General features: G+C 42.5%; 1 protein-coding gene across 4 annotated transcripts in view; it reads right to left on the bottom strand.

Annotated features, from left to right (window-relative positions):
* The window catches only part of rab3gap1 (RAB3 GTPase activating protein subunit 1), an 89,460-nt gene that overhangs the window by 49,237 nt on the left and 25,995 nt on the right, over window positions 1-14,228 (bottom strand). For all 4 annotated transcript variants that reach the window (XM_043694040.2, XM_043694041.2, XM_087989203.1 and 1 more), the window contains one exon: window positions 10,792-10,891. In XM_043694040.2, the coding sequence (XP_043549975.1) occupies window positions 10,792-10,891 (100 nt within the window). The remainder of the gene's footprint in view (window positions 1-10,791; window positions 10,892-14,228) is intronic.

Below are 14,228 nucleotides of genomic sequence, written 5' to 3'. Positions count from 1 at the left end.
ACAAAGAACACAGAATGGTGAATGCACCACAAAAGTGTACAGGAAAGCCCCACACACCGACCCAGGTCCTGAATTACAACAGCAACCACCCAGACACACAAGAGAAGCTGCATTAGGACACTGTTAAAAAGGAATACAACACAATGCAGTACTTTGGACCTACGAAGGGAAGAAGAACACTTCTACAGAGTATTTGCCGAAAACGGACATCCCCAGAAGCTTGAGACAAACAACATGACAAGGACATGCCACGACCTAACTCACCAGCCACGCTACCTTATATAAAAAAAATCTTGGAACTGACAGCAAGACTTCCCCGATCACTGGGATTCAAGACAGCCCATAAACTAACAGTCACACTGATAACAACTCAGCAGGACAAAAGACCCAAAACCCATCATGCGCCAGACAAACGTAATTTACAAGATTTCATGCAAAGACTGCATGCAACACTATACAAGGCAAACATGCAGACAACTAGCAATCCACATCCACAAACATAAACTAGCCACTAAACACCACCACCAGCTGTGGTGGCCACACACACAGATGACAAGGAGTACAAATTCGACTGGGACAACACAACAATCATAGGACAAGCTCAACATAGGACAGCCAGAGAATGTCTAGAAGCATGGCACTCAGCCACGGACTCCATTGACAAGCACATTAACCTCGCCCCAATATAACGGACACGACAACGAACAACCGGAACCAGCAACCGGACGCAGCAGAAACAGAACCAAATTCAAGACGACACAATACAGCAGCGCTTCACAGCAAGCTTCAAAGCACTGAAGATGTCACTTAGACAGGGGACAAAACATCTGCAAATCAACTTCCCAGTTCAGCGAACATACCCACAACTATGACAACCAGCACCTGAGCTACAAATCTTTACACAACCCTTTCTTACAATGTGTCCAATCAAGGGACCTAGCTTCAGATCATATCAAACTGGCACCTCACCCATGAATCCATTGCCTTTCATTTAAAGTCAGAGCTATGAGATTTAGGCATATTCTTTTAAAATGTGATTAAGCTTCACCGTGGAGAATGTTGCTGCTGTACAAGAACAGCCAACTCTGCTCAAAAAGTCACATTAATAATTAATCCATGACCATCTGGTCTAATGCTTTCCAACATTACTTTCCTCTTATTATTCCTCTTTCTCCATAGATAGCGTTTCAACAACCTATGGCAGAAAATTTCAAATTCTTAACACCTCCTCTATAAAGAAAAATACATACCGAAATAAAGGCCTTTAAAACATAATGTTTACCTTAAGATCAGGGGAGCCAACATCTATCCATAACCATATGCAATTATTATTGATGCAATTAAATTGCAACATTATGTTCAACTGTGAAAGGGACCAGATGTTACTAAGGCAACAGCCTCAAAATATACATTAGGAAGGGCGAAAGGGAAGGTCATAATGTTGCGCAAATTGCAGAAATTCAAAACTACAGTATTATCCATGTCCGTAACTTATCACAATCTATTTCAAACAGCCAAATTTGAACAAGCAGCCTGAACTATTATGCTTGCCATAACTCTTTCTCCGATATATCAATGATATTATCGGTGCTGCTTCCCTCTCTCATCCAGAATTGGAAAAGTTAATTGATTGCACTTCCAAATTCCAACCCGCCCTAACTTTCATCTGATCTATCTCTGACTCCTCCCTTCCCTTCCTCGACATCTGTTTCCATTTGTGGGGATAGACTAGCCACTAATATTCACTGTAAACCCAACAATTCCAATAGCTAACTGGAAAACACATCCTCACACCCAGTTTCATGTAAAGATTCCATTCCATTTCCTCAGTTCCTCCATCTCATATATTCCGATGAGGTCAACTTCTACAAGGGAGTCTTCGAAATGTCCACCTTCTTCCTCAACCAAGGATTCTCCAACACCATTGTCAACAGGGCCCATCTATTGCATTTCCACCCTCAACCCCCCTTCCCTCCCACCAGGATTCCCACCATTTACATCCAGAAGATCAGCCATCATTTCCGACACCTCCAGTAAGATGCCATCATCAGACACACATTCTCCTCCCTTCCCTTGTCCACCTTCCACAGGCACTGTTGCCTCCGGGACACCTTGGTTCACTCTTTCTTTATTGCCGACACTGTCCCCTGCACCACAGTCCCACAGCACCTTCCCCTGCAACTGCCGGAAGTGTAACACCTGCCCATTTACCTCCCCCCTCGTCAGTATCCAAACAAATATACCTTCAAGGTGAAGCGGCACTTTACCTGCACTTCTCACAATCTAGTCTAATGTATTCGCTACCCAATTGGCAGCACGGTAGGTCAGTGGTTAGCACTGCTGCCTCACAGTGCCAGGAACCCGGGTTCACTTCCAGCCTCGGGTGACTGCCTGTGTGGAATTTGCACATTCTCCCCATATATGTGTGGGTTTCCTCCCACAGTCCAAAGATGTGCAGGTTAGGTGAATTGGCCATTATAAATTGCCTATTTTTTTTATTTCAAAATATACTTTATTCATAGAAATAAATCTTTGGTACAATTTGTCATGTTGTTCATAGATATATACATTGCATGTCTTAACATTACAAAGAACAGATTGAATTAATCGAATTTACAGTTATCCTATTTACAGTTCCCTTTATTAACCATCCAGTCTCTTAGTATTTAGCTGTGGCTTCAGCAGAACCCACCTACTGAGTGGGTGCCCTGTTATACGATAGCAAATGAACCTTCTTTAACCCCCAGTTTATGGGGTTACTGTTGTCCATTTGACTGTCCTGTCTCTGGGGTAGATGTCTGTATCCCCATGGTGAGCACGAACTGCTGGACCTTCGCTGGGTTGAGGTAGCTGTACAGGCCCTCACTGGGGTCATTTACCTGCTCTGGAGTCATTGAGCCAAGGCGAGGGTCCGCACCGTCCAGTTCTGTGTCTGACAATGGGACTGTCAGAGGATCATAGCTCTCAGTTGCCTGTAGTTGTGGGGCAGTGGGTACCCGCTGGTTCTCACTGGGTGGAGGATGGACTTCGGGGGGTCCGTTGTTTCCTGGTTGGGAGGAAATGCCCTCCTCTTTATCTACGGCGCTCTGTCTCTTCTTCTGGTGGTGATGACATTCTTTGCGCCCGTCTTCCTCATCCGAAGAGCTAGCCGTCCCTCCCTCGTGCAGGCTTTGGGGGCCTGGCAGGATTTTCTCTTCCTGTTTTTAACAGGTATCCACTCCTCTGTCTGCTCGATTTCCTTCTCCTCCATTGCTTCCATCTGCCCAGCTAGAGCTAGGATCAGCTGCTGTGTCTCTCCGCTGGCTGCCACCTCCTCCACTCCAGCCTGTTCTTCTTTCTGGGTGCCACCGGACTCTGTTTCCCTGCTGTCTGGGTGGACCTTACTGGTCTTTGGGGGTCCACGGCTCACATTGCCACCTCCAGCCATCTGCGCGCAAGTGGGGATCCCCCCGTCTTGGGCAGGTCTTGTACATGTGGCCCGCCTCTCCGCACAGGTTGCAGCTCTTTGCTTCCTGACAGTCCTTAGTCAGGTGACCCTCCTGTTTGCAGTTCCTGCAGATGGTCACCTTGCAATCCGCCGCCACGTGTCCCGACTTCCCACAGGTTCGGCACACTTTCGGCTGGCCTGCATATGTCAGGTAGCCTCTGCTCCCTCCAATTGCGAAGCTCGAGGGTGGGTGGAGAATGTTCACATTGTCATCGACCCTCAGAGTTACCCTGACCTGCCACTTACTGGTCCAGATCCCAAAGGGGTCGATCACATCAGTGGCTTCTCCCTCAACTTGGACGTACCTTCCCAGGAAGGTCAGGACATCAGCCACTGGAACATAGGGGTTGTACATATGGATTGTAACAACCCGACTCCTCTGTGCAGGAAGCACACACAATGGGATTTCCAATAAGATGGAGAACAGCGGCTCCCTTCCTTCTCCTTGAAAGCCTTCAGGAGCTGTTCGCACTGCTTCACACTTCTGAAGGTCACATCAAAGTAGCCTGCCCCAGGGAAATCCTGCAGGCAGTACACATCCGCTGCAGCGAACCCACAGCATCCCAGCAGTACTTTCTTAATAAACAGGATGCAGTCGACTGGTGTACGATCCTCTACCTTCTTCACAGTCACCCTGACTGTGTTTCGAACCCCCTGCCCAGGGCTGTGGGCAGCTGTTGAGGCCATAGCTCTGAGGTTGGCTGGTCCCTGAATTGGCGTTAGGCCGAAGCCAGCATGAAGATCCATCAATAGCAGGTCAGCACAACCAAACGATCCTCCAACGTCCAATCACGATCCAGCGATGATCTCCACTAGCTCTGATGACTCGCAACTCGACCCCTGTCCTGATAAGAACAGACACGCTAACTTGCCCATATAGTGTTCAGGGATGTGTAGGTTAGGTACATTAGTCAGAGGAAATGTAAAGTAATAGGTTAGGGAATCTGTGTGGAATACTCTTCAGAGAGAGAGTTGGTGTGGACTTGTTGGGCCAAATGGCCCGTTTCCATGCTGTAAGGATTCTATGAATCACATGGTCTCCTCTACATTGGGTAAACGAAGCATAGACTGGGTGACCATTTTGCAGAAGATCTACCTTCTGCGCACAAAAAGGACCCTGAACTTCCCATTGCCCGCCACTTTAACACAACACACTGTTCCCAGGCCAACATTTCTGTCTCAGGGTTGCTGCAGTGCTTCAGCAAAGTTCAGAGCAAGTGGGAAGAACAACACCTCAATTTCCACAGATTTCTGGACTCAATATTGAGTTCAATAATTTTAGGGCCTGAACTGTGCATGTCCTAGCCTCCTAGGCCTGGTTATCTCACAGTCTGCCATTACACACATTGTTAGCCACTAACAGTCTCCATTAACAACTATTCATCCACCCAGCCTGATTGTTATCGACTACCTTTTCTGTCCAACTGTTCTTTTCTCTTTTGGGCTCTCTCCTTATCTAACGTTTACTCCTTATCCTCTTCCCCAACCCTAACTTCTGCATATAAACTGACATTTTCTTAGCTACGATCAATTGAGGAAGGGTCACCAGACCCAAAATGTTAACTTGATTTCTTTTCACGGATGCTGCCAGACCTGCTGAGCTTTTCCAGCAACTTCTGTTTTTTTTTCTGTTATGCTTGCATATGGATTGAATATTGTACTGTGAAAAGTACTGCTGTGATATACAATTATACTGGACCCAAACCATTAACTCTGTTTTTCTATCCCCTTGCACACAGATTCATAGATTCATACAGCTTGGAAGCAGATCCTTTAGTCCAACCAGTCCACACCAAACATAATCCCAAACTAAACCATCTGCCTTCTCCTGGCCGGTTTCCCTCCAAGCCTTTCCTATTCATGTAATTATCTAAGTATCTTTTAATATGTGCACACATCCACTACTTCCTCTGAAGTTCATTCCGTATGCAAACCATCCTGTGTATAAAAATTTGCTCCCAGGTCTTTTTTAAACCTCTCTCCTCTCATCTTAAAACTTTGTACCCTAGTCTTGAAATACCCCATCCTAGGGAAAAGACATTTACCATTAACCCTATTGATGCTCATGATTTTATTAACGTCTATAAGGTCACCTCTGAACCTCCTATACTCCAATAAAAAATATCCCAGTCTATCCAGCCTCTCTTTATAACTCAAACTTTCCAAACCCGACACCATCCCGGTAAATCTCTTCTGAACCTTCTCTGGTTTAATGATATCCTTCTTAGAACAGTGCAACCAGAAATGGACACAGTACTTGTCAGGACATTTGGAAGAACACAATTTGAATGCAGGATGGAGTCCATTATAACATTTACAGAAGGATACAAATATAACACAAGTATCATCTACAAATCAGAAACATTCCAAAGGGTAGGAGGTTAGATATCATTGAATCAAGTTCATGGGACCTTACAGAGCTGGGCATAGTTGGGTCTCATGCAACACCATGCATTTGAGAACTTTTAGTGTTGGCAAAACTGAATTGAACTGCGTGAGTTGCTGAATTCGGGGTTTAGTTTGCCATGAAGTAACCGGCCATGCAAATGTCAATGAGTGCCTTGAGTGGAACGTCAGTGAATAAGCTAGCAATGTCAAATAAACTCCTGAACACTGAATCCTTAACATTTGAAGGAGGTGTTGCTCAAAATTGTTTGTAGCACATTATCTAACTCTATGGACAATTAATGCTGCAGAACCAGTCATAAGTATGATAGGGAGTTAAGGCATTTTATTTTTGTGCATCTTGGGCCACCCACACATTCCAATGAGCTCTCTTTCTTTGGCTTGCTAGTCGAGAAATTATCCATAAGGATGGGTTGTGACTAGTGGCAGCTAATGTTCTAAGTTAAGCAGCCACTCAGCCAGTCTGCAGATTGGCAGGCCAACATATTCACTTCTGGCTTCTCCAGCCACTGCCCCACACAGACCTCTGAAGTCTGTAAAGCAGCTGGAAAAATTAGAAGGAATGTAGCTGGCTGCTGTAAGCCTACCTTTATTGCTCAATATATACTTGAGGATTCCTTAGTTCCATGAGCTAAAGAAACAACATTATCAACAGCCTCAAATAAGGACCCCAATCATTTGCTCACCATGCATGCTTCTTCCTGAAAGAGGGTGCAAAGACAATCTGCAATACAATGGCTACCCTGATCTCTCACTGTATATTGTGCAAACGCTTGACCTCCTACATTAACTCAGTTCCTCTGTGCACTGCTGCTAAATCTGCTGAGTATCTCCAGCATTTTCTACTGTTATTGGTATTATTAAACGTTATTTCATTGTGCAAAACTGGATGTATCTCAAAAATTTGAGCAACAGGTAAAGCTAGCTGTTTCACACTGCTACTATGCAGTAACAACATTAGTGGCGTTCACTACAAATAGGATGCTGCCCACAAGCCAAAAAGATGATCTGTCTATCACACAGATGAATAATGTGGTAAATGAATTTCCCGGTCTAAGAGGTGCTTGGTATGTAAGTCATACATCCTAAAGACTGCATATCAAACAGCATGTCTGAACTGAAAGTTCTGAAGAGTCATACTGGACTCAAATATTCATGCTCTTTCTCTCTCCGCACTTGCTGAGTTCCTCCAGCATATTCTGTGCTGGTTTCACATTTTAAGCATCAACAATATTTTGATTTTAATGCTGAGGGTATAGGTTATGTTCTTGAACCTATCAGCTGAGCAAATTTCTATTCAATTAATAAATCTGGAACTGAAAAATGGATTGGGACTGCAGGTGGTGATGAAGGAACCAAGAGAAGAAAACCTACTGAATCTTATCTTCACCAATCTACCTGTCACAGAGTCATCTGTGCATGACAGGATAAGACCATAAGATATAGGAGCAGAATTAGGCCATTCAGCCCATTGAGTCTGCTCCATCATTTTATCATAGCTGATGATTCTCAATTCCATTCTCCTGCTTTTTACCTGTAACTCTTAATCCTCCTACTTATCAAGAACCTATCTCTGTCTTAAATACACTCAATGACTTGGCCTCCACAGCCTTCTGCAGCAATGAGTTCCACAGATTTACCACCCTCTGGCTGAAGAAACCCTTCCTTATATCAACAGTAAAGTGTTGTCACTTCACTTGGAGGCTGTGCTCTCGAATCTTAGTCTCTCCTAATATAATCAAAAAAGTGGAAACATCTTTTCAGTCCCCTCAGTATTCTGTAAGTTTCATCATTCTAAACTCCATTCAGTAAAGACTCAGAGTCCTCAAATGCTCCTTATATAATAAGACTTTCATTTAGACGTGCATTTGTGATGTCAAGGCATACAAAGCAATGGACAAACTGCTGGAAGATAGGATTAGAATAGTTAGGAGGTTATTTGACCAGCAAGATGCAATGGGCCAAAGGGGATTCTACTATGTTGCAGATCTCTATGACTCTACAAAGGCCCATCTTTACTTTGAGGATACCACCCACGGCATTGCATGGCAATACTACCATGATGCTAAACAGGATAAATTCAAATAGATTTAGCATTTTAACAGTCAGCTATCAGCAGAATTTTATTCTGTAAAATGTAATCTCACAGCCTGGTATATCCCTCATTGTACCATTACTATCAAGCTAGGGGAGAAGGTACAGAAGCCTGAACACGCACCAGCCGATTTCAAAACAGTTCCTATACTACTGTTGTTAGGCTACTGAATGGACTCACCTACTCTTAGCTTTCGCCTGTACCTGTGTTTTTATTTTTGCCACTGTTTATCTATTATTTACTTATCTATGCTATTTAACTATGTGACCTGTATTGCTCGCACTACAAAGCTTTTCACTGTGCCTTGGTACACGTGACAATAAATTCAATTCAATTCAATTCAATGTTCTTCATTGGATACCATTTCAGGATACCAACAAATAAGGTAATAAGCTAGTTAAGCTACAACACAGGATTATTTGCTTGCTAAACAGCAGAATCATGCAACAGGTGATTCCACAACTATTGATTATATTAAATCTCTGCACTCCTCTTACATTAAGTTGGAGACAATTCAACAACTAACCAGAGTATACTGGATATTACAAAGACTCGGTTCACCAACAACTCCACAGCAGTAGCGCTGCCAGCAATGTAGAAAATTGCTCAGGCATTTATACTCAAAGACCACAGCAAACCCAATCATGCAAATTACTACCAGACTACTCTTTATCATCAAAAAAATGATGGAAGGGAACTTTGATCATGCTAATGGTATCTTCATAGCAATAACCTGTTCACTAATAGTCAGTTTGGATTCTGTCAAGGCAACTCTTCTCTTTCAGCCCCAGCAAAATTGAACACAATGAGATTCAGGGGAAAACATTTCACTGCTTAAAGTCATAGGATGATGACTGTGGAAGATCTATCATTCCTGCCCCAGGTTATTATTGCAGCTGTTCCTCAGGCTAATATCCTAGTTTTAACTATCTTCTGACTTGATGAAAAGATGGCCACTTTATGGAAGAAGTGGAGATATTCACATTATGCTCAGTGGACTGCAGTATTTCAAAAAGGCAACTCACCACCACCACCTCAAAAACAGCTAGGCTTGGGCAATAAATGTTGGCTGACCAGCCAGTCACACCCATGTGCCATGAGTGAATAAATAAAGTAGCATTCCCAACTCCTTTATATATAGCAAGACGAGGAAAAATTCAGGCTTGGGCTGAAAAATGTCAAGTAACAGTCCTGTCACAAGTGCTAATTATGGACTATCACCTCTCACTGACATTCAATGGAATGACTACCATTGAACTGCCTACCATCAACATCCCAAGGATTACCACTGACTATAAACTGAACTGGATCGACCATTTACTTACCATAGCTACAAGAACCAATTGGAGACTGGAAATTCTGTGGCAAGTTACTGAGCCCCTGTTTCCCCAAAGCTTGCCCACTATCTGCAAAGCACAGTCAGAAGTGGGCTGAAAGACTCGTCATTTATAGAGTTATAGAGGTTGACAGAATGGAAACGGGCCTTTTAGCCCAAATTGCCAAAATGAATGGAGCTTCCTCAGACTCAAAAAGCTCAACAGATTCCGAGACAAAGCAGCTTGCTTGCTTGGCACTCCACCCACCACCATAAAAATTCAGACCTTCCACCACTGATACACAGTGAGATATATACAAACTAGCAAATGTTGTAGTCCATCTTGTGTCATATACAAGATGGACTACAATAACATACCAAGCCTCACTGGGGACCATTAATCAAACCTGAGCCCTCTAACAGTTATAATAATAAAGACAGTTGACATATGGGAATACCACCTTCCAAGTTTCACTCCAAGCCACACACCATCCTGACATAGAACTAAATACTTATGGAACTAAATCGCTATTTCTTTATTGTCGCAGCATCAAAATCCTGAAACTCTGCTCCTAATAGCATTGTGGGCATATTTGATATAGATCTTCTGAAGCAGGTTCTTCACTGCTTTCTGAAGGACAATTCAGGCAGCAAATGCTGGTTTTGTCAGAAACACCACCATCCCACTAAAGAATAAAAAAATTTGCATAAAGGTAATTTTATTTCAATTCATGGGGTGTGGGCATCGCTGGTTAGGTTGGCATTTATTAGCCATCCCTAATTTTCCACAGGACTGCTAAGAATCAACCGCATTGCTGTGGGTCTGGAGTTATAGGTAGACCAAACCAGTGAGGGTGACAGATTTTCTTCCCTAAAGAGCATTAGTGAAGCAGATGGGCTTTTACAACAATTGACAGTGGTTACACAGTTGACCAAAAGAGAAAATGCTGGAAAATCTCAGCAGGTCTGGCAGCATCTGTAAGGAGAGAAAAGAGCTGATGTTTCGAGTCTAACTGACCCTTTGTCAAAGCTTTGACAAAGGGTCAGTTAGACTCGAAACGTCAGCTCTTTTCTCTCCTTACAGATGCTGCCAGACCTGCTGAGATTTTCCAGCATTTTCCCTTTTGGTTTCAGATTCCAGCATCCGCAGTAATTTGCTTTTATCCAGTTACACAGTTGACATCAGGTTGGATTTTTAATGAATTCAAATTTCACCATTTGCCATGGTGGGATTTTAATTCATGTCCTAGAACACTAGCCTAAAGATTTTGGACTATTAGACAAGTGACATTACCATTCTGCCGCCATCTTTCCACAAATATATACATGAAAAGAATTATAACCTGCTGTTTGAGTTTTTAATTCAATGACAGTGCAGAGAAAGAGAGCTTTGTTCAATGACAACGAACTCAACTGCAAACTTTAAATTGAATAATTAGATACATATTTACTGTCTATGCCATTAAATATGACCTGCCATGTTCCTACCTGGAGGTTGCTGAGGCCAGGAGTACTGTTGCCAGTCTTGAAGGACATATGTAAACCGAATAGCTACACTTATTGGGGGCAAAGGTGTCAAGGGGCATCCCTAGAAGAGAAAAGACACAGGCAGCTATACCTCCAATAGAACACATCAGTAAACAGAAAAGATTTAAATTTCTTACAATATAAAAGACACTCCATCTGAGCTAAAAACATCAGCAAATTTATTTCAAACTAACAGGTTCAAAAAACTAAAAAGGATCTAAAAACAATAAAAGTTGGAACAATATAACTGTACAGGATAGGAGTTTTCAACGTTTTTGCTTCGGAGATCATTTCCCATCTTATAAAACAGTTTTACAGATTATTTTAATAGAACAACTTTTTTTGTATAAATGAACTCTACTCAACATACATTTATTACTTAATAATGATACTTTTCCACGTGCCAAGCAGAGAGAGGTTTGTGTGAGGGGCATGGGCACCAAATCAAAAGTTGAGTTTGAAGTGTAGCATTGTGTTGCAGATGTAAATTTTGCTCCACCTGTGTAAGTGACAAAGCTCAGTAACTGGCTGTTGAATCGAATGATCATAGCGTTCAAGTGCAGGTACAGAGAAGCGTAGATAGATTCAGGATTAGAGTGGTGCTGGAAAAGCATAGCAGTTCAGGCAGCATCCAAGGAGCAGGAAAATCGACGTTTCGGGCAAAAGCCCTTCATCAGGAAAACAGGCAGAATGCCTGAAGGGTGGAGAGATAAATGAGAGAAGGGTGGGGGTGGGGAGAAAGTAGCATAGTGTAGTCTATTTCAGGATATGGTTGAAGAGCTTCAGGGCAGAGGAAATGACCTGGGAGTTGCAGCGGTAGAGGGACTCCGAGGTTCTTCTAGGGAGAGGAGGAAAACTTCTTCAAGGCAGGCATCCTTGCAAGAGGATTCGCAGTAGGGTTAAAATCAACGAAGTAAAAGCAATGACTGCAGATGCTGGAAACCAGATTCTGGATTAGAGTGGTGCTACAAAAGCACAGCAGTTCAGGCAGCATTGAAGGAGCAGGAAAATCAACATTTTGGGCAAAAGCCCTTCATCAGGAATAAAGGTAGATTCAGCAAGTCTGGCAATCTACTCATTCTCACCACAGATGCTACCTGAAGTGCTAAGCTTTTCTATCTTTTTTGTTCTTACTTCAGCTTTCCACGATTTGCTTTTGTCATTTTAAAGAAAATATTACAGACCAGATGCCAGTGTGAAGACAGGCATGATGAGTGCATGAACTTGGTATGGGCTAAGACACAAGCAACGGCATTTGGATGAGCTGAAGTACATTCTGTATATAATTGAATGCTGTGTGTTTCTCAATAGTATGTATTCCCTCTCTACAATACAATGTATAATGAAGAAGTTGGAAAGTTGCCTGCAGGGCCCTGTACCAATTAAACAATTACACTCCACACCCATCTATGGCCACTATTCTGTCCCAGGCAAAACTAAAGGGCTTTTTATTTTAAACACAAGAACATAAGAACTACAAGCAGGAGTAGGCAATTCAGCACCTCAAGTCTGTTCCGCTATTTAATACAATCATGGCTAAACTCAGCCTCAACTCCACTTTCCGGCCTGCTGTCTATAACACTTCAACCTTTTACTAATTTAAACAAATCTACCTCCTCCTGCTCAATGTCCAGGCATCCACTACACTTTGGGGTGTGAATGCCACAGATGTACAACCCTTAAAGAGAAACAATTCTTCATCATCTCACTTTTGTAAATCTGCCACCCCTTATCCGAAAACTATGAGCTCTCATTCTAGATTGACCCAAATGAAGGAACACCATCTTCATGTCTACTTTGTCAATCCCCTTTAGTATCTTGCATATCTCAAGTTAATTACAGTAAAGTGACTAAAGCAAGAAAAAAATCTCTGTACCTGCAAAGAGACCTTCAGAGACAAGGTCAAACAACCTGCATTAGCAGGGTAGGTAAAAGAAAAATAATGCAGCAATAACCAAGGTAAGACTACCATAGGAGCTCAGAGTTGTATGCCCGAGTTTGAATTATACAGAGAGGCTGAATAGGCTGGGCTATTTTCCCTAGAGCACTGGAGACTGACGGGTGACCTTACAGGTAAGGGATACAGATAGAGTGAATGGTTAAGGTCTTTTCCCCAGGGTAGGGGAGTCTAAAACTAAATGGCATAGCTTTAAGGTGAGGGGGAAAGATTTAAAAGGAACCTGAGGGCAACTTTTTTTACACAGAGGGTGATGCGTATTTTGTAACGAGCTGCCAGAAGAAAGAGTTGGAGGCAACAACATTTAAAAGGCATCTGTCTGGTTATGTGAATAGGAAGGATTTAGAGGAATATGGACAAAGTGCTGGCAAATGGGACTAGATTAGGTTAGGATATCTGGTCAGCACGGAAGAGTTGGACTGAAGGATCTGTTTCCATGCTGTACTGCTCTATCACTCTCTGAAAAACAATGACAAAGAGAAAGTAAGAGACCCCAGCTTCGACCTCCTAAAACATAATATTGATCAAAATACATAGACGCAATTTCTCTTTGAAATCTCATTCACTATTAAAGCACAAGCATGTATAGTGGTAAACCTCCAAGGTTTCAATGTCCCCTCACTTGCATGAAAGACTTTTGAAATGTAACATATCAATGGCTAATAATCTTTATCTTTTATGAATTTACAAATAAAAGCAGCCCACTATGGCTCAACAACAGGAGGGGTATAAACGTCAAAGAAGGAAGGCCTGTCCTTTGACGAGCAAGCTATCTTGACAAAAGGGAAGTTTATCTTAAAAGGCTATGGAAACTGGAGAAGAATACAAGGTTTAGATAGGAATTATAGTTAGTATCCAATGATTCTTATATATGCTGCAATGCAAAGTTCTACCACAGGACTTACATAACCTTTCCAGAAGATGTGGAGCCACGTGAAACACTTGCCTCAGTCATAATATTATTATAATACTAAGTTCTTCCTTGGCATCCTTTTTTGTGTCTGTGCTTCCAGACTCAGGCCTTATGGAACGCATTTCAAAAAATCCTCTGTAGAAGCAACAACCCTTAAACATACCTACTCCACTGATTCATCAGCTGAAATATATGCAGTCTTGAAGATTTCTAAACAGCAATAAGCATTTTGCCAGGTCACAAAGAAGAAAGCGCAGGTGAAAGAAATGGAATTCCTCTACAAATCAGAAGGAGCACCAAAGAATCCAGAAACAGAATTGGCTATATAAGGTGCTGTTGTCGATCAAGAAGTCAGTGCAGTCAGTTGGGGTATAATGCAGTTGTCCCGTTCTCACGTGATCTCACATTATAAGAAAATCATGCAATAGATATGCTATTTAAACAAATGTGGCTGAAATCACGTTGTAGCCAACATATGTAAGGAAAGTTCACATTCCACAAATAACTGTCTAAATTCTTCAACTGCAT

This window comes from Chiloscyllium plagiosum, unplaced genomic scaffold, assembly GCF_037043375.1.
Source record: "Chiloscyllium plagiosum isolate Xiang-an unplaced genomic scaffold, Cpla_swu_hap1 HiC_scaffold_7, whole genome shotgun sequence".
Taxonomy (NCBI): Eukaryota; Metazoa; Chordata; class Chondrichthyes; order Orectolobiformes; family Hemiscylliidae; genus Chiloscyllium; species Chiloscyllium plagiosum.
Note: the sequence above shows the minus strand (reverse complement) of the source record. Positions and strands in the feature narration are given on the sequence as shown.